This window comes from Manis pentadactyla, chromosome 11, assembly GCF_030020395.1.
Source record: "Manis pentadactyla isolate mManPen7 chromosome 11, mManPen7.hap1, whole genome shotgun sequence".
In the NCBI taxonomy this organism is placed as follows: Eukaryota; Metazoa; Chordata; class Mammalia; order Pholidota; family Manidae; genus Manis; species Manis pentadactyla.
In genome coordinates, this window is record NC_080029.1 from 86,191,243 (window position 1) to 86,211,032 (window position 19,790).

At 37.4% G+C, this 19,790-nt stretch overlaps 1 protein-coding gene across 6 annotated transcripts in view; it reads left to right on the top strand.

The window, feature by feature from the left end:
- The first annotated feature begins 545 nt into the window (after positions 1 to 545).
- The window catches only part of CDIN1 (CDAN1 interacting nuclease 1), a 207,642-nt gene continuing 188,397 nt past the window's right edge, over positions 546 to 19,790 (top strand). The window contains exons 1-2 of one of the 6 annotated variants that reach the window (XM_036887548.2): positions 987 to 1,124; positions 14,416 to 14,491. In XM_036887548.2, coding sequence (XP_036743443.1) covers positions 14,481 to 14,491 — 11 coding nt within the window. In that variant the 5' untranslated portion in view covers positions 987 to 1,124; positions 14,416 to 14,480. The other 5 variants (XM_036887549.2, XM_057488657.1, XM_057488658.1 and 2 more) reach the window with 5 other exon arrangements.

A 19,790-nucleotide genomic window follows, 5' to 3' on the forward strand; every position in this document is an offset into this window, starting at 1 on the left:
GCCTCCTAAGAACCAAACGGGTCTTTAAAAGGAGATAAAAGGAGGGGCTGATATCCTAACTGCCTCAGAAGAGCTGAGTCCCCTCACAGCACTTGTACAAAACATATTAGAGTAATTCCTTCCCTGACTCATTTCTCCAAACATTTTATTGAGCGCTTACTATTTTCTGAGAGCTGGGAATACAAATACGAGTTAAGAAATGATTTCAGTCTTTGAGCACCTGTGGGGAGTGAGAGTGATACTCTTTATTGCGGGCTGTTTGATGTCTAATTTATTTTCTAGTCTGTTCCCCAAAATGCCAAAATTGCCTCCCACGCGAGCTGCACAAGCTCTTGGCCTCCGTTCTACAAAGTCAAGCTGTCTGTCTACAGCGATCCTAGCGGGTTTTACTGCTCCGCTCAGGCTCGCAGAGTGCGGCGAGACTTCACTAGAGTGAAGACGTGCTTTCTGTGTAGGTCGGTCTCCGATTGGAGCTGCGCTAAAACGGGCGCGTTTGGAAGCGTCTTCAAATCGCGCGCTTTGACAGTGGCTTTCCGGGCTCAAGCTGAGGACCGCGGGGCACCCCATGTGCCCTGCCGCCTGGCCTATGTGCCTGGACTCCCTGGCTTCTGTCAACTGGGAAAGTAATAACTCCATGAACATCCCAGCTTGATCCCGGATGGGCGCTGCCGGGACCCCTACCCACTGAGACTTAGGAGCCATCTCTGCGGGCTGCCACTACTTCCTGGTTAGTTTGCCCTTAACTAACATGGCGGCCGTTGTCTTCGGCGGGGCCCACTGCGGCTGCTCAGAAAGCCAAGGTTGGGCGATCGAGTCTACAGCCCTCCCCCTGCCGCGGAGCTGCCGAGTGAAACCCGGGCTGTGTCGCTAGGGGTGAAGGGGGCATAGGGGTGAAGCCACGCAAGACGAGGATCCAGAGCCTTGGTGCTGTGTGCCCACCCCTCGTCTCCGGGCACCAAGGCTGCTCGAGCCCAGGGTGTTTTTTTTTCTGTGTTCTCGCCACCTCCCAGTCCCTGGCCCAACATGATACTGACCAAAGCCCAGTACGACGAGATAGCCCAGTGCCTAGTGTCTGTGCCGCCTACCAGGCAGAGTCTGAGGAAGCTGAAGCAGAGGTTCCCCAGGTAAGTGCACACCTCTTCCCTCTCACAGACCTTTGCCCTCAGCAGCTGCGCCTGGGTAGCCCAGCCAGCGCTTAAGAACCACGTGTCACACATGAGTTGGGAGGAACCCGAGTGTCAGGTGTTAGGAGATCAAGGATGGTGGAAAGGTTTCTTCTTTCCCTTGCCTTCCACAGGGGACTCTCAATGGGTGAATCCCCGGCAGTCTTTTAAGGCCTTGCAATTAAATTCAACAAATGTTGCTTGTGCTGGGTGATGGGTGCACATAGTAGGTACTCCATAAATATCTAGTGGTTACTTGACAGATACTAGAAATAGGTGTAAGGGCCCTCTCAAAGTGGAAATACACAGTGCAGTTTCAGAAGGAGGAAATGGAGGACCCTTCTCAGTCGTACCCTGGAAACACGAGTACAGGCCTACAGCAATTCACAGACATCAAGAGTTCTCAGTCTAATTAAGACTGGTGCCCTACAGGTTCCACTTTTGGGTCATGATTGGCCATTTGTATAACCATATTATACGCATTCCAGGTTTATTTCATAATTCCCTCCTCCTCAAAAAGTCTTTCTTAATTGATTTTATGATTATCCAACTTTTAAGAAAGGACTTGAGGAATTTATCTACTATAGATTTTATTATTTTAAAGATGTATAAACTGATGCCCAGTCCAGGACAACTAGGTTATTTGTGCCATTGTAAAAGTATAGAATCTTTACTTATAATTCAAAACCAAATCCAAATTTGTACTATATTGTTTTGAGGCATTGAGCATTTTAGCCCCTTGAGCAGACGTCACCATAGAAGAATTTTCTTGAGGAAAGAGAGATTATTGGAAAAATTGAAATATAAATTGAAAGTCTTATGATCTAAGGTTTTTGACTCACTTTTCCTAATCTTTAAAGTGAAGGGATCTCTTTCTAATATTATCCAGATTTAATTTAGGGCAATTTTTATCCCTTTATAGTCTTTAAGATTTTTATTAGACTTGCTAACAAGGAACAAAATTGACAAATTGAAGTTTAATTTTCTGTCATTAACTCTCGCCAGCTCTGCCAATGAACAGTGAAATGGATGAAGGCTGGTCAGATTAGGGAACAGGTAGATTTTTCTGGGCAGATTTAAGATAGAGCACACATTTAGATATTCTGCTCTTGTTGTGTACTTATCTGAGCACTGTATTTTTGCTTCTCTTTCTTTTCCTCCCAACCTTTTTCTTTCTTTCCTTTCCATAGCAAATACCTTGTCCTTTCCATAAGAGGTAACCTCCTTGTACTCTTATGATAGACTTATGAAGTACACTTAATTGAAGGACTCCCTTTGGGGTAACATGCTGTCTAGCTTATTTTCTTATGCTCTTTTTTTCTTACTTATGGTATGCCCAAATAATTTTCACTTCTCCCAAATACCTTTCAGGGAATAGCTCTTTTTTCACTGGAAACTTTATGTAGAGAGGCCACGTCATTAATGGTAAAAGAAGGAATTAAAGAGCCAGTTAGCAGCAGAGATGTTTGATAGCCAAACAGTGTCTAGAATACAAGTTTCTTGACTTTCCAGAGTTCAATACTAAGCTGCATTGATTAGTTTCATATTGATAATAATAACAATAGTGGAAATTGATTTTTGGTGGCATTCACATACATTGAGTTCTAAAAAAATTGAAGTACAAAAAAGTTGCTAAAAAGACTTATTTTCCTGATTTTAAAAGTAGTAACACAAATAAATTATTCATAATCCCATAGCCCAGAAAATTTCTGTAACATTTTATATACTTCCTTTTAGTCTTTTTTCAGTTTAATATGTCTATGAAATAGTGTGTAGATCTTGCTTTTTTCACTTAATATATTGTGAGTAGTCCTCATTTTTAAAAATTCTTCACAATTTGTTTCTTATAACCAATAAAGCACATTCTAGATGTACTATCCATTTTCTTATTGTTGGATACCAAGTATATTGTTTTTCTAATTTTTTGATATTATTTTTGTATGTATGTAATGCTAAGTCTGCTTATTTTCTTACTTTAGAGTTTCAGTAGTTGGGAATGGCCGTATCAACAATTTTCAATCTTTGGTCTCCACATCTCTTTGTATTCTAAGGACCCCAAAGAACTTATGTTTATATGGATTATCTATTGATATTTACCAAAATATAAGTACAAAGTGAAAAATTTTTTAATTTTGTTTATTAATTTATTTGAAAATAACAATAGACTCATTACATGTTAACATTTTTATGATTATTAACCATCATTTCAAAAATGGCATTGTTTTACACTTTTGCAAATCTCTTTAATGCCTGCCTTAACAGAAGGAAGACACACTTGCTTCTGTATTCAACCTGTTGTGATACATTGTCCTGATTAAAGAATATGAAGAAGCTCTGACCTCAGACAAATACATAGTTGGAAAAGGGAAGAGTAATAGGCTCTTCAGATAATTGTGGATATTGCTGTTAATATATAAAACCCATTAAGTGGTATTTTCTTAAAGGTTAATTGTGATGTGGAATGTGAAACCACATCATGGAACTTTTCACACTGTTATATTCATTCCATTGGCCTGTCTTGAACTCTGAGCGCATCTTTTACCTGTGCATGATTTTAATCATCATGTATTGTCCATTCGCAAAACGTTAGTTGTGAGTTATGCAAACCTGCCAAATGTTGTCCCCTTTTACTCCACAGTATCAAAAAATCACATTTGTTAATATCCCCACTGATCTTCATCAGAAAAGTCTGTAAGACTTAAAGCTGTCAAGCTTATGGTGATGGATACCGAGTTTTCCAATATTTGAATTTTCCCTTGAAAGCTCAAATTTTGTCACTGGCAACAGATACTATCAGTTATTTTCCTTGAAGTGACAGGCTCACATTATTTACTTTGAGAAAATGTCTACCAGATACTCAAATCTGAATAATCGTACTTTGTTCATCAGTCATTCATGTAAAAATGGTGTTCCATGAAAAAAGTGGTTACTTCAGCTTAGTCATACAAGTGTTCTCCCTCAAGACAGCCATCACTCTTCAATATGCAATACATGTGCTTTGTGTTTACTTTGTATTTTGTCCTCCAGAACATTAATAAGATGTGTATTCAAGTGTTGAAATTTAATCAAATTAATAAGAGAATCTTTAGATATTCTTATGCAAAACTGGCTTTCCCACCCACCCCCTGCAAGTGTGTGGTAGTGAAGAATACAGTGACTCTTAGGACAGTGATGCCAGGCCTTGATTTGTACTCAGGAGCCAGCAGTTTTGCCTACCATTGTTTTCATACCACCAAAGCAAATGTCACACAGGGGAAAACGCAAATCATGTCTTACTTTTTCTATATAAAAAGATTTGACCTGTAGACCCTTGAGAGGGTCTCAAGGACTCTAGGAGTCCATTGACTACAATTTGACTGGCTCTCAATTCAAAACATATTTGTGTTTTGAAGGATTTTGATGGTGTATTGACAAATTACTATAAAAAATACTGTGTTAATCCTATTACCAGAAGGCCATGGGAGTATCTGTCTGCAACTTTTGCCGCTACTGAATAGTCATCGTTCAGTCTTTAGTATGATGGATCAAGAATGACATCTCATTTGCATTTCTGATTATTATATATTGTATATCTTGCCAATTGTTTATTGGCCATTTAATTATCTTCTTGAGTTACCTGTCTCATGTCATTTGCCTAATTTTCTGTCAGCATGTTTGCTATCGTTGTTTATTGATTTGTTATTGTTTATTGATCTGCATATGTTAAGGATATTTATCCTTTATGTCATATATATAAAATACATCATATTTGTTGTAAGTATTTTCCCAGTTGTTGGCTTTAAAATATTACTTTTTATATGCTTATTTTTAAGTTTATGTTTTTTTGCTGAGGAAGTTCTTTCCTGTCCTTTAATTGTGAAAAAGAAATCTTTTACCTAAGTTTTCTTCTAGGTTCTTTATGGCTTTCTTTCTAATTCTTAATTCATCTTTCTAACTGAAATTTAGTGTATGCTCAAAGGTAAAGATGTAGCTGAATTTTTATTTTACACTGTGGCTTCTACTTGCCAGCCTTATTTTTCCATGACTTCTTTGTTTTCACTGAAGTTATAAATTTATGTTTTTTCTAAGTCAGTACGTTGAACTTAGGCAGTCGCCTTAACCACTCTGTTCTCAGAATCATCTAGTTTAAAATGGCAGGTAGGATATTGTGATATCTAGTATTTTACAACTCCAAAATTCACCAATCCTGTATTCTATTTTGCAGTTTTATAGTAAGTGGGCCCTTTGGCCCCAAGAACATTGGACATGTTGTTTTTAAGTACTTCCTAAGGATACATTCATTGATTTGCATCTCCCAGCTTATTTCTTTGACCTCCTTATTCACGTAGAAGCCCCCAGCCGAATCACCTGTTACTTAGAAAATTATATTTTACATTATATTTTTCTTCCAAACACTACTTATGTATCTAATTATATATATATGTACACATAACACACACATATATATATACAGACGCACACACACACATATATATATACATACATATATATGTATATCTATCATATTTTGAAATAATTTTAAACTTACAGAATAGTTGCAGAAATATGTAGAGAATTCCCCTATACCTTTCACCCAGATTCCACTAATGTTAACATCTTTTATAAACATAGTACAATTGTCAAAATCTGGAATTTAATTTTAATACAATACAGTTAATTAATATGCAGGCCTGTTTTGAATTTTGCTAGTTTTTTCACTAATGTCCCTTTCTATTCCAGGATCACACAAGATTTAGTTTTTAAATCATCTTGGTCACCTCCAATCTTTGGCTGTTCCTTCATGAGTTCTTGTCTTTTATGTTCTTGATACTTTTGAAGAGTACTGGTCAGTTATTTTGTAGAATGTCCCTAAGTTTATGCCTGATGTTTTCTCCTGATTATATTGAGGGCAAACGTTTTTGGCAAGAATACCCTAGAAATGATATTATGCCTATCACAGTGCACCATAGCAGGGGATGTTTGACTTCATATGTCTTAACACTGGTGAGGTTAACCTTATTCACTTGGTTAAAGTGTGGTGTCTGCCAGGTTTCTCTGTTATAAACATACTATTGTTCCCTTTCCAGTAATTACCCTGTGGGGATATCCTTTGAGACAATGCAGTTATCCCATTTCTCACATCACATATTTCCCCGTTGATTTTAGTATCTATCAGTAGTTCTTGTGTGGAGCAGTTATTACTGGTATTTGCCTGATGTTGATTTCCTTCTTCTTTCCTTGGAACACACCTCCAAATAATGTCTCAACCACCACCATTTTATGTAAAACAGTCCATCCGACAGAGCCCATAATTTGTACTGGTACTTGGGGTTGATCCACCTCCAAGTGGCATTAGGTCTATAGTAACTCACTATATGCACATGATGTTTGTGGTACTATTTGGGTATTTTTTTGAAAACAAGATAATGAAGTAATTAATCTTGAATAACTTGTAATCTGAGGAAAGAGTTTAAGACACATCCAGTAACTATAAATTATTAAAATCATAGAAGTTAGAAACCGAAGGATTTGTTGAGTTAGTTTGTATATTGTATTAGTCAAGTGGGATTCTTAGAGGAGATATGCTTTTGTTGGAAATTCTTCGGCTGGTCAACTAAACCCTTTGGCACAAGTTTAATTTTCCCCTGAGTTGCCTAGCCATGCATTAGTGATTTGGTGGCTATTTATGCCAATTCTAATGACTCACACATCAAACTCTTGGTACCATAAATCTCTAAGCAAATAAGTGCTTTTATCATATTGCTGTATCTTTTCCCTAGTTATCCTAGCTCAAATTTTTCTAATGATGCCTTCCACATTTCTAAGCACAATTCTTTGTCTTAGCCCACAACATCCATAGTTTTCCCACTCTTGGATCACAGTTACAGCAACCATTCACTCACATGAGCCTGTTCCTAGAGAACTCTCAAAAGGAGTAGTTACAAACTTGTTTGGCTGGGCTCCCTGTTCTTAAACCAGTATGGTTGGTTCATTTTCTTGAGATCTTTACCTGCCTCCATCTAAGAACTGGAGTTAAGGCTGGCTTTACTGTGTATTTGCATGTGGTGAACTTAGTGATTCTTAATGGTGGCCCTAGGGGACCAGTCTGGTTAGGAGTGGAGTAGCTAAGGGACTTGCTTGGGACAAGCACAGCAATTTTACTTAATTTTCACATTTAGTTAGGGTGGCGTAGTGTAATTTGGTGCTGCAATTGGCTACAGTTGTCCTTTTTGAACAATGTTCTCCCCTACCCTCAGTGATGCATTTTAAGTTGTCTGTTTTCCCCATGCGGAATCTTGTATTCTGTTTTGTTTCCTGTTAACAACTTGTTCTTGGGAAATGACTTGGGTCCGCCTCTTTTTATCTGAGTCCCAGTTGCCTCATCTGTAAAGGGAAAGATGAAACGCCACAGCTAAGAAGTAGAAGAAGCAGGGTTGAAACCCAGGCAGAGTCTGACTCCAGATTCTTACTCTTTCACTTTGCTGCCTCTCCCTGTACAGTTCCTTATGGCTGTGGCAAGGATTAAGTGAAATAAGGCATGTAAAACATGTAGCATAGTGTAGAAGTCCTGGTAAGTGTTTAATGGATGGCACAGTAGAAGAAATGTCTGAGTAGTAACCTTTTGAAATACATAAAACAAAATTTTGCTTTGATATGGATTGGTTGTTTGTATGTCTGTGAACACACAGATCTGACCATTAGTTGAATATGGCTCAGACATCAGGAACTTGCCTTACATCTTTCATAGTGATATATAATGTCATTTTTTAAAAAACCTTCTTAACCTAGATTTACTGATTTTTAATAATCTTAGTGGGACATTGCAGTGTATAATACTGTAGAGTTTACTTAGATTGGAAGATTATTTCTATTAGCATTGTTCTTTCAATTGAGAATTGTTTTTCAATTTGTGGCCAACTTTCTCTATTTCTGATAATATGGTGGAGCAGAGTTCCAGAATAATTCATGAGAGTGGCTCATAAAGGTAGAAAAAGTCAACTTTTTATTGAACTGGAAATTCTTTTGGTGGTTTTGCCGAAGAAATGTAATTAATTTACCTGACCTTCAAAAATAATATTCATAAACTCAGGAAATAATGTCTAGAAATATTTCTGTGATCATTAGGACAAATTGGAAAAGAAGTTGTTCTACAAGTTGGCCTAAGAAAAGAATATGATTATTTCATGTATTTTCTTTAGGCGTTTTTATTCCATAAAGTTTCAGGTTTTTATTTTGTTGCTGAGTTGTAGACTAGCTTTAAAGACCTTTTCTGGAGGTTTATTTTGTTAAGTATATGGCACCTTCACTTTCTAAGAGGTGCTCAGCTTTTATCAGATATCTGTGTTCCCTTTGATTTGCATAATTGCAAAAATGAGATAAGCTTGAATCTCCTGCAAAGAAGTGTTTAGAAAAACCTCTGATAATGTTACTCTGAGAAGAACTCACATGTGGACTGTATTTGTTAATAGTTTGAGGGGGAAATTTTCATGTTATTAGATTATTGGCTTCATTTTTAAGTCTATATTCAGGCATCCAACTTTAGTCTATAAATAATAACCCATACCAGCATATTGTTCATACACTAAAGAGGGATTATGTATTTCCCTAGGAGAAATATATTTAGTAGATGTCTGTATAGGGCAATAATATTTCATTGTTTGATTTCAACAAAGTTGACTGAATTTTCCATTATCTAGATTCTTATTTCCAGAAGGAACTAAAATATACATTAAGGTAAAAATACATTTAACCTTCAATTTATAACATCTTCAATTTTTATTTGCACTTTGGCGGGCATGTTTGGAGCTCTTCACGTGCAGATTACAAAAGTTTCTCCAAAGGATCTGCCTACCTCCCTTATTTCAGTTTCAGTGATTTATGGAGCATTGGATTGAGATAGCAGTAAGATTATCTGGTCAAACTGGTAAATATTCTGGATGGGGAAACCAAGGGAGGGTACCCCTTGTTGATGACCAAAGTCACCCGTCTGGAGGCAGAACCGTCCCTTCATACCCTTCAACTGGAGACCACACATACTCCTCTCCTTCCAAGAGCCAGGCATTACCAACCAGGAGTGAATGAAGGAAGCTGGTTTCCTTGGGTTGTGACAGAGTGAAAAGACAGTCATGTGCACTAACAGGGCAGCCGCAGCTTTGTGCCATCTCTTGCCATGCAGGGATTTGGGCCCAGTGCTTCCAGGTCTTCTGTTCTCTAGAGAGCAGCTCCAGATCTTATTTTTTTAGGAAAAAATCCTGAGTTTTAAATGTTGTCAATTTGTTTGAATTTTTAAAAACCCTGTGTAGGCCAACAGTTTTCTGGCCAAACAGAAGAAGTCTGTGGACTGAATTTGGCCTACAGCCAGTGGGTGCTGAAGCTGGCTCTTTCCAGCTTGTGAGAGCCAATTGTAAGCATCTTCTCCCGACTGTGACCTCTTATCAGTAGCTTAAAATTTGCCCTGGTGGGAGTGTTTACACCACAGAAATTGGCAAACACTGCAGACCTGGGCTCCCCCCGACTCCCTACTGCCACCAAAGGCATTTCTTAAGCTCCCCACACTGCTGCATACCATCACCAGTTTGAGACTTTTATGCATTGCACATTATGGCCCTGTGGCATGTCTTTCCCAGAATTTTCTTAATCCCATTTATTCTATTTTTATAGCTTTTTTTCCTGGAAAGGGCATAACATACTTATATCTGTATCTCATTCTTATAGTATTTTTGTGAGTGCTAAATTTTCTCCCTTTTTTTCTTTTTTTTGTCCACAGAGAGGATACATGTTTTTCTCCCCCACTGTAGTGTGAAACTAGAATTCCAGTCTTGAGTCTTAACAGCCTGTTATATTGTAGGTATTATGGTACATATCAAAGTGGACATTTGAGTGAAGTGCCTGAACAAAATGCTGCTTGGTTAAAAAAAAAAAAGCCATATACATAGTTCTCATTTAGGAAAATTAATCCCTTTCAAAACAGATTAAGTAGTTAAATTTAGGGATATTATAGTCATCCTTCATTTTTTGTAGGAATTTAGAAATGCTCCAATGGTAGACCTGAGGGTTTGTCATGTCAGGAACTCCTTTTAGAGAAACTTCGAGCTTAGTTGTTACATCTTCAATTGGCGGTAACTCCAGTATAAAAAGAAAATAAACCATCTGTACAATTACAGTGAAAAACAATGGGAAGATACCTGATTGATTACAATTTGATTTAGTAAAATTGTATAAAGACCCAGTTATAACATGTTTGGAATCTAAAGTATCCATAATAAAATAATATGACAAACTAAAACAAACAAGCAGTAAAATAAGTAATATTAGGCAAGAATATGTGCATTTTAGAATGAAAAGGGGAATTCTGTGTGAGGATAGGCTCACACAGGGGGCCGGGGAGATGCTGACCAGCTGGTACTGAGTTTGACAGAGTTATCACAGCCTGTGCTTGACTTTGGGTGGCTTATTTAGCTCTCTCTGCTGACGGTTAATTATTTTGTAAATTGATAGAAGGCAAAACCCCGTTATTGTGGACTCTGGGAGACTGTTCAGTTTTTTGCTGTAAAGGCACTTTTATATACTGGTTTAAAGAACTTGATTGTGGAAATAGACATACGAATTCTGGCTTCATGACTTACTTGCTGGGTGACCTTGGGTAACTTTCTTCACCTCTTGATACCTTAGTGTTCATATTTTAAAATGGGATTGTCATGATCTTGAAATGAGATAGTGCTTATAAAATGATTAGTACAGCTCCAAATATTGTTTTAAATACATTTTTGCTGCTGCTGTTATGTTTGTTACCATTACTGATTTAAGGATGTGTACTGTAGTGGTGTTTATGCTTATAATAATGGGACTCAGAATATTAGAACTGAAAAAATGTTGCCTAAAACCAGCCCCTTTATTTTTTAGGTTTCCAAAGTGTTATTTTTCTTTCTCCCCACCGGGCAATAGGAAACCTACTTTTTTAGTAAATTATGATGAAGTCCTTGGATGTTACTGGCAACCAAGATGCGATATTACATTGATGACAAATGGGCATATCTAGGTTTAGATTGATTCCCTCTCCCCACGTATAGAAATGATTATGTAACATGGTCCCTGACAAGAATAAGTGGGAATATGTAAGTCAGAGAATTTTTAACTATTTTCTTATCTAATTACTTTTCTCAAATGGAATCCACCATATTCTGGAAGCTCTTTAACATTTTTGCCTCACCTTGATTATAAGGCAGTTACGAATTTATGAAAGATATATGAGTAAATAGCGTTTTTGGAGTCAGTGTTCTGCTACCAGGAAGCTCGAGTCCAGTAACATGTGAGTTCAGGTATACATCTTTCAGGGCATGGAGATTTTGTAAGATGCCCTGGATCATCACCTGACTGTGAGCACTGATTTTAGTGTTTAATATAGGTATGAATACATTTAAAGAATGAGTGCTTTTTAAATAGTCTTAAAATCTATTCATGGTACTAATACTGATTATGAAAAGGCCTGTTAGTAAACACAAAGAAATTACATAAACTTTTTAAAGGAAATAGATATATTGTCCCAGGCTTTCGTTATTATTAATTACCATGTATTCTAGGATGCTGTCCACAAAGAATTTGTGTAATTTTTCTTATTTATGCAGTTCTGCTGACCATATAGTTGCAGTAATAAAGAGTTGGACAAGACAGTAATTCTTTCCCCTTCCTTTTCTGTTTTATTATAGAGCGTATCTTCCACTGAGTTCTAGGTCCTAGAGAGGCTTAGGTTTAGACCAGCTTCACTTAAGCAGCTTAGGTCAGTTTGGAATTAAAGTGTTAAAACTAGTTAGGATCTTCCTGTTTTTTTTAAAGAAATAATACTTAGGAATTTGAGTGACACTCTGAAAAATAGTTGCCTGTAGCCAAAGATTATAAAAGTAAAAGTCATAATTATATTAAACTTTGTATTTTGAGGACAGTTATTGGCCATATAGCTCCTCTGAAGTGTGAATACAAGCTTAATAAGTTTTATTTCATATTAGAAGCATGTTAGGAGTCTATATTTGGTACTTTCTCATGAAAAATATTTTTCATGTGATAGCTTTTCAGAGAATTGTTTTCTGCATTGTATTACAATGGTACAATAAATTGCTGAATATACTGTCTCCTGAATATGACTTTACCATGAGAAATTTGATGTATGGAGAAGGAAAGGTTGGAATACATCAACCTTTTCTGACAAGGGACTTTGAATTTTGACCTAATACAGGTGACCTTTGTGCACAATAAAAGTGAGCTTAATCTTGAGGTCAAGGTTGAGGTGAATGGCAGGGCAGTGTGATGGAGCGCCGACTGATTGTGGATACTTCAGAGCCTCCCTAACACTTGGCTAAAAGGGAGTCTGGCACTTTTCTTTTCCTTTTTTTTTTAATTTTTAGCATTTCCAGGAGCTTAGTTATAGCAAGTTGTTTAGCTCTTTAACATCGTCCGGTTTCCTCAAAGCTCAGCTATCTGTTTAGTTGTGGTAAGTTCATCTGTTTATTTATAAAATTTATTGTCTCTGAGTCAAAGATATGAGTGTGCTAATATTTTTCTGTTCCATAGCTAAGCCATAGCTAAAAATAAACATGTTCTTGTGGTTTATAGAAAAGACAGCTGACATATATAACCTTGGAACTGAAAATACATATTCTCTTAAAAGGTTTCTTTCTTTGACAAGTTGAACTTTTGTCACCTAACTTTGGAGCTGTCAGAAGAATTTTTAAGTAGGTTGTGCTTTTATCTTGATCATAATTAAGAGAACTCTCATGAATTATTGTCCTCAGAGGTTTAGATGGTTTAGAGACTGGTTTTTCCCTTGAAAGTTCCTTTGCAATGCATCTACTAATACGTTTACATTATAATAGTATATGACAAAATATTTTTAAGGTTTTGCCTGCTGTACATAGAAGGAAAAAATTTTAAAACATAAATTTCACCGTCACATAACTCAACTGTTTTGTCATAGTTGAAATTACACCTTTGCAAACATTAGGAAAGAAACCTGCCAGTGTTACATTGTCCAAACATTTACCTCGTGAATATTCTGCCCAAATAACTGGGTGACGCAAACAAACCGCTGGGGGAGAGTGTCAGAGACTTTAATGGAACAAACTTCTACTCTTTTAATCGAGCCTGCAAAATATATTCTCTGGGACTGATCAGCTCTGAAGCTCTGAGGTTTGGTGATTGGAATGGCAGGAAACCATGCTTTCAGGACATAATGAATTGAGGAGGCCATCCATCATTCGTTAGCATATGCTGAAACGTGGGCTATATGTGCAGAGGCCTGTGATTTAGTAAATACCGGAGAGATGAATAGAGCTTACCCACAAGGGAAGATATTGCTGTCCTTCAGCAGCCTGAGACCCAGACGCCTGCTGAGAAGGCCATCTGACGGCTGATCATCAGTAACTGGCCTGTCACAGTCAGCGGTGCCCACCGACCATCGCCAGGATATTAAATGCATTTTTAATATCTGCTTCAGTAGATTTAATGAAGAAAATTTAGTTTCCCTACTCCAAGCACTGCTTCTTCAAGTGTTCTAAAGCATGGACTCTTGCCTACACAAGAGAAGGGGAAGACCATGCTGGCAGTTAGGAGAGCTGATTGAAAAGGACACACAGATGAAATAATGCCCGAATAAAAAATGCTTTCAGCAGAGGTGGCATCCTGTTGATGGCAAAAAGCTCATTTTTTCTGTAAAAAGAGGTTTGGGGTGAGTTCCTTAGGCCCTAACTCCCTTCTTCCCTCATAGGCCCTTGCCCTAGGAGGGTTGAACCTGCTGGTAAGGACCTGAATGGAAATGTCAGAAGGGAATGTTCCCTTTGGCATAATTTGGGTACAGAGACTCCATTTTAAATTCATTTTGTGTTTCGAGATAGTGTTTGATTCCTAGGATTTTTGCATGAAGGTGTAAAGTAGGGTTTTTCTTACCTGGTTGCTTCCACAGTTTTGAATGTTGAACTTTACTCTTTAGTTGTAGTTGATTTTTGTCTTGGTGTCATGCAGAATAGTTCAAAATGGATATGAAAAAAACTAGTTGACAACTTGATTAAAAGGTGCTCTTATGTTTTCTTAGATTGTAAGGTTTCTTTAAAAATTGTAATTTTAAATTGTTCTATTTTTATATTCCAGCGAAGTGTGCAAATTCATTCTTTTTAATGAGTTTCAGTGTTGAAGTTATTTACTACAAAACAGCAAGACAACCAATTAGATATTGTTGCAAGCATGCACTTTAAGGGTTTCCCCTCTTGTTTTTTTTTTAATCCAGAATATGCTCTCATGTTCACAGAAGAAGAAGCTACAGAATGGGACCTATAAATCCGATTCCTGCATATGTCAAAACAGTAATATATTAAATGCGTATTATTATAAAAATTTAAGACATGTCTTAAACACACTTACATTTTTATAACACATGGCAATATTAAATAATACATTTCCTTGTTAGCATCTGTTTGCCGTCATTGTTGGCAAGACCTATGATTTATTGCTTAAATTAATGACCAAGACCATTTTGAACCTGATATATGCCCCTAAGCTTATTACATCACTAAATAAAATAAAATGTATGCACTTGTGACAGAGTTATTTTTATAATTGTTTGTCCCTTTAAGTGCCCTATTCAGTGATTCACTGAAAGGTTCATAATGGTTGGCTTGTAACCAGAAAAAAATCTCAGAAAGGTAAAATATATTTCTAGAAATAAAATGCCAGAGTGATGGTGATGATAGGGGTCCTAGCAAGAATTTGCAACACTCAAACTCGGGCTTTTCTTCAGTGTTCTTAATTAGCTCTGTTGAATCTTGTTGATGCACAGTCCCAACACCATCCCAGCTCTTGAGGCTTTCTGTTAAGGCCTAGTGCCCATCTTCGTATAAATCCTTCAACATGGGTAAAGTGTTTTTGCTCTGACAGGAAGCCGCAAGGGTTACATTGTTCTTTACGAAGGATTTTTCAGGTGCCATTATCACCGTGCATTAAACTGAGCAAGATTATTTTCCTATTTTTAGTTCTTTTCTTTGGGGAGATGAAATTTTACTGTTTTTGTATTGAACTCTATTTGACTTTGTAGTCTTTATCTTTCCTTTCTGAGGGTGCAGCATGATAGACCTTTCAGTATTTTTATAGTAACTTGTTACTCATCTAAAGTCACTCTGTTGCCTGACTTGCCACACTATATAATGTGGCTTTGGGGTGTTCTTGCTCCACATGAGCTCTCTCAGGGCCTGTCATCTCTCCTGGGAGAGGATGGTGAGGCAAAGGGTTCGAGGAGCATAAGCCTTGCTTCTGGACTGCAAGTGTCTACACCTTGAAACATAATGGAGCTTCTTTGGGAGCCTGAGAGTGATACTTGCGGGATGATTATTATTTTGTAGCTGTCTTGGGGCTATTATCACCCATACATGGAAACAAACTTATTTTCTTTGCTTTATCTTCATCTTACTTTTACTGCATTGTAAACAAAGTACTCCATTAGAAATTGAAGCAGTTTTTTTGTTTGTTTGTTTTCCCCTTAATAGTCTTTCCCAGGGCAGTTGAAAGTATTTAATGGTTCTCCCATAAATGATCAGGCCAACAAACATTCGTGTTTTTTCTTGAAAAGCTATAGTGACCTTTTCTACTTTGGGTCCTCGTCTCCCAATTCTCATCTTCATATCATCTTTTTCATCTCATCTTCCTTGACTAGGAAGCCTGCCTTCAGGTAAAACATGTTAAAGGAAAATTGATGAAAAGGAGCCTCAAAGTGCCAGTATTTAATTTCCTCTCTCTCTCTGTTTTACAACCCCCTACCCCAACTTTTCTTTGTCTCTTGAATATCTGTTTAAGGTCACTAATTTCATTTTTTTCTTTTTCTTTGACCATTGTAGTTAACTTTTACTTGTTCATTTGGAATGTATACATTACTGACTTTTACTTCCTATTGGACTGATTGTGAATTCCTCGAGGATATGAGCTATTTATGCTGTGATTTTACCTCCCAACTTCTTTCTTTAGTGCCTAGCATGGTATTGTGGTCTTTTATGCATTCAGTGAATTCTTGCTAACTTTCTAATATGAGCCCATGCTTGTTTTTTTGGATCTGTTCTGAGGAGATCACTTAAAGGCATGTTTCTCCTTTTTGGCTAGTATTGTTCTATCTAGTACCGTACAAAGGACTTGCTGATCTTCCCTAAGATTGTTTCTTAAGTTCCTGCTCTCTGGGTAAGGATGTTCAAGTCCTATTTAAAAATATTAAAATATTCAGTAGGCAGCTAAGTGCTTAGCCTAGTGTACTACTTAACACTAAATGAAAATAAAATCTAACACAGACATGGAGCCATTTGTTATATTTTAGTAGATGAAGCAATGGCTATGTAAACCTTAACCTTGTAATTTTGTGAGTTCCACTTTATCATATAGCTGTAAGGGTAATCAAAATAAATCACAGGAGATGAATAAATATTTTCTAGTGCTTTCTCTGTGCTTTCCAGAAGTGATGCTTGATCCATGAAATTTTAGTAAGTGTATTAAATAAAACAATATGACGTGCTGTGTGTCAGATCTGATAAATTATCCAGTATAGGACATTTATACAACATATGTTGAGCTGCTACGTGAACAGCTTAATGACTATAAATTATGTTAATCTGTCTTGCCATTTTTAGATTTTGTTAAAAATCGCACTATTTGTATTATAGATATTTATACACACAGACACAGACACACACACACACAGACACACACACACACACACACACATACATATACATATATAACTGGGGTGAGCAGGGATAAGAAGAAGGCATAAGAAAGGCGCAGGCCATCTCTGCAGTGTTCTGACAGTGATCCGGGGCTCCTCAGCTGTGCAGTACATAACACAGATGTTGGGGAGTCATCTGTCAGCCATGCCTCTCCTATGGAGTTAAAGTTCTAGAGGGAAAAGAATTTGACACAGTGCTGTCACTGTTACATTTTCACAATAGAAGAGCATGCAAATATTGAACCTCCTGCTTAGCAGTAGTGCCCTGTCTAATGTCTGTGCTGGTCAGAATAAAAAATCATGGGTGCATCTTGGGCTCAGAGATCTGACAAAGGTCATGCTATGTTGGGCATTTGAATTGGAAATTGTCTGGACTTAGATTTTATAAAGCTCCCACTGTTGTGTGTGGGGAGAATTTCAGCAGGGTTTTGTCCCTGGAGAGGCCTCTTAGGCTCTTTTCTGTCCTATGAATGAATTTAGATGTGAGGGTTACTCCTGCCTTAAAACTGTTAAGTTCATTTTGCATATGTCCCTAGAGAGAAAAACTGGCAGATGCTTTTGTCTTGGAAGTGTTTAAAAGAAAACTGCAGAGCAGTAACAAGAGAGAAAAGGGGCCCTATGTGGAGTCCCAGAACATTTTGGAAATGGCCAATATGCAGTTTTCATCAGTGTGAAGGCGGGGTGCAATATGGTGCCTGCAGCCCACAGGGGAATATGAATGTTGATTAAGCATACTCCCAGGCTTTGAGATTCTGAAAGCAGTGTCAGAATAATGGATGTTGAGCAAATGTCAAGCATTTGTTAATTTCTCTGTTATTTGGAGTTTATCTACCATGATCAATCAAATAAACTAGTCCTTCTCTCTTGTGGCATGTGTCATTGATATGGTGATTAGGTTGCTAGAGAGACCTTCTGCTTTTTTTCCAGGTAACAGATTATAAACGAGTAGACAGAACTTTTCTATTGAAGATTTGTTTATGGCTTGGTTTAGTAGAAACTTGGGTATTAACTTAGTGCTTTGGTGGTATAAAAATCTGTGGCCACATGCCAAAGATATTAACTCTGGTGCTATTTACACCAAAAGAGCAGGTACTAGGTTTCCATCTAAATATAGTGTTCGTAGTTGATGAAACTTCAATGTGGAACTGGGTGAAAGAAATTCGATCCTGGAAGAATTCTGACCAAATTAACATTTGTAGATAGAGTCTTTGATCTTTATTTATTTATTTATTTACTTTTTTCCCAGTTTCAGTGGTTAATTCTAATTCAGTTACTCACTTTTATTCTTGAGAGTCAGTCAGTAGTAGATTTACTTCACTTGGTTCAAAGTAATTTCTTCCCATTATTTTTAGGAAGTAATGCGACACTGTTTTGATGTTCCAGATATAAATGATCAGAAGGTACATTTCAGTAGTTCCTTAACTGCACATTATTACTAAGTACCAACACTCATGGTGTGAGAAGTAGTTTCCCTTTTAGAATGTGAATGGCTTTGCCATCTGGAATTCCATTAGGGCTTGATGCTCAGTACCATGTTTAAGGTCCTACCCTTGAAGACAGTGTAACTTGTCTGAAAAAAGCATCTTTGTGTGAAACTGTGGTGGCTGGAATCAAGGCAGACTTGTAGTCAGAGATCTGGCTTTTTTTTCTGTCCTGCACTTTCTTTTCTATCATCTTAGCCACATACCTCACATGATTCAGATGGAGACTAGACTATCTGTACCAAACTAGACTGTGTGGAACAGGTGTCTTTATGTTTTTTGGCATTATCTTTCTGCAAAACTCGACCTTGTGAAAGGATCTGGCCCCTATTTTTAAACCCTAGTGTACTTTCCCTTCAGGGGATTTACAGCTGGGCAGCTACAGGGTATTCATCCCATGAACTGCCTATGTGGTTTCTGGAGAGCTCTTTGGATTTTCTCAACCTGCTTTGCCATCATATGTCTCAAATATTACGGCAGTTTCCAAAGTAAAAAGTCTTTAACTTCCTCCTCAGGTTAAGATAGCTTATCTTAAACTGTCTCCATTAAGACTTTAGTGTTGGGTTTCTCTGGGACTAGAACTTCCAACCCTCTGAGTAAAATCCTCATGTCTTGCCTGGTACACGGGGCCAATGAGCTCTACTACTGCAGAGCCTCTAGCATCATAAAAATAAACAGCACTGCGTACTGACTTATCTAGACTTCCCTCTGAAAGCTCACCGTGACCACTCCCCAGCCACAGCATCACTGAGTCGTTCCCTTACATCGTATGCCAAAACACTCAGCCTGCTCTTGATGTGTGGTTCTCAAATTTATTTTCTGCCTGTTGTGATAAAACTGTTCTTCCTAGTTTAGATCAAGATGACATGAAAAATCTTGTTATATTGGTGAAAATTATTGTGTTATAACAATAGAAAAGAGTACAAATTTCAGATACTCTTAATTCTTAGCCATGTGTACTCATGAATGCTTCCCAGCACTCTAGTGGAAGCCACTGACGGGTTTGGTAGGTGGTGTCCCCTTGTGCTTGCCAAGCGATTAGCCCGTCTGTCTCGTCTTCCATTTATGTCTTGTAATGTCCACAGATAAGTTTCCTCCTCCTCCTCCTCTCATGTACAGCAAGTACAAAAAAAAAAGTTATGACTCACCAAAAAAAAAAAAAAATGTTATGATGAATATTTGTTCCTGTTGGACACACATTCTAATGATAGCCAAAGTGCTTTTGGGACTCCTCATTAACAAGAATTTTTAGAGCATGTGGCAGTCTTTTAAACATCTTCAGTGGTGACAAACTTTGGTACTTTGAGAATGGATCTGGCATTTGGAGACAGGCAGACATCATTAGGTTTTAAATGAACGGGCTGATGCTTACAAAGTGACTTTAAAGTCTGCAGACATAATTATTTTGCCATGTGTTTCAAT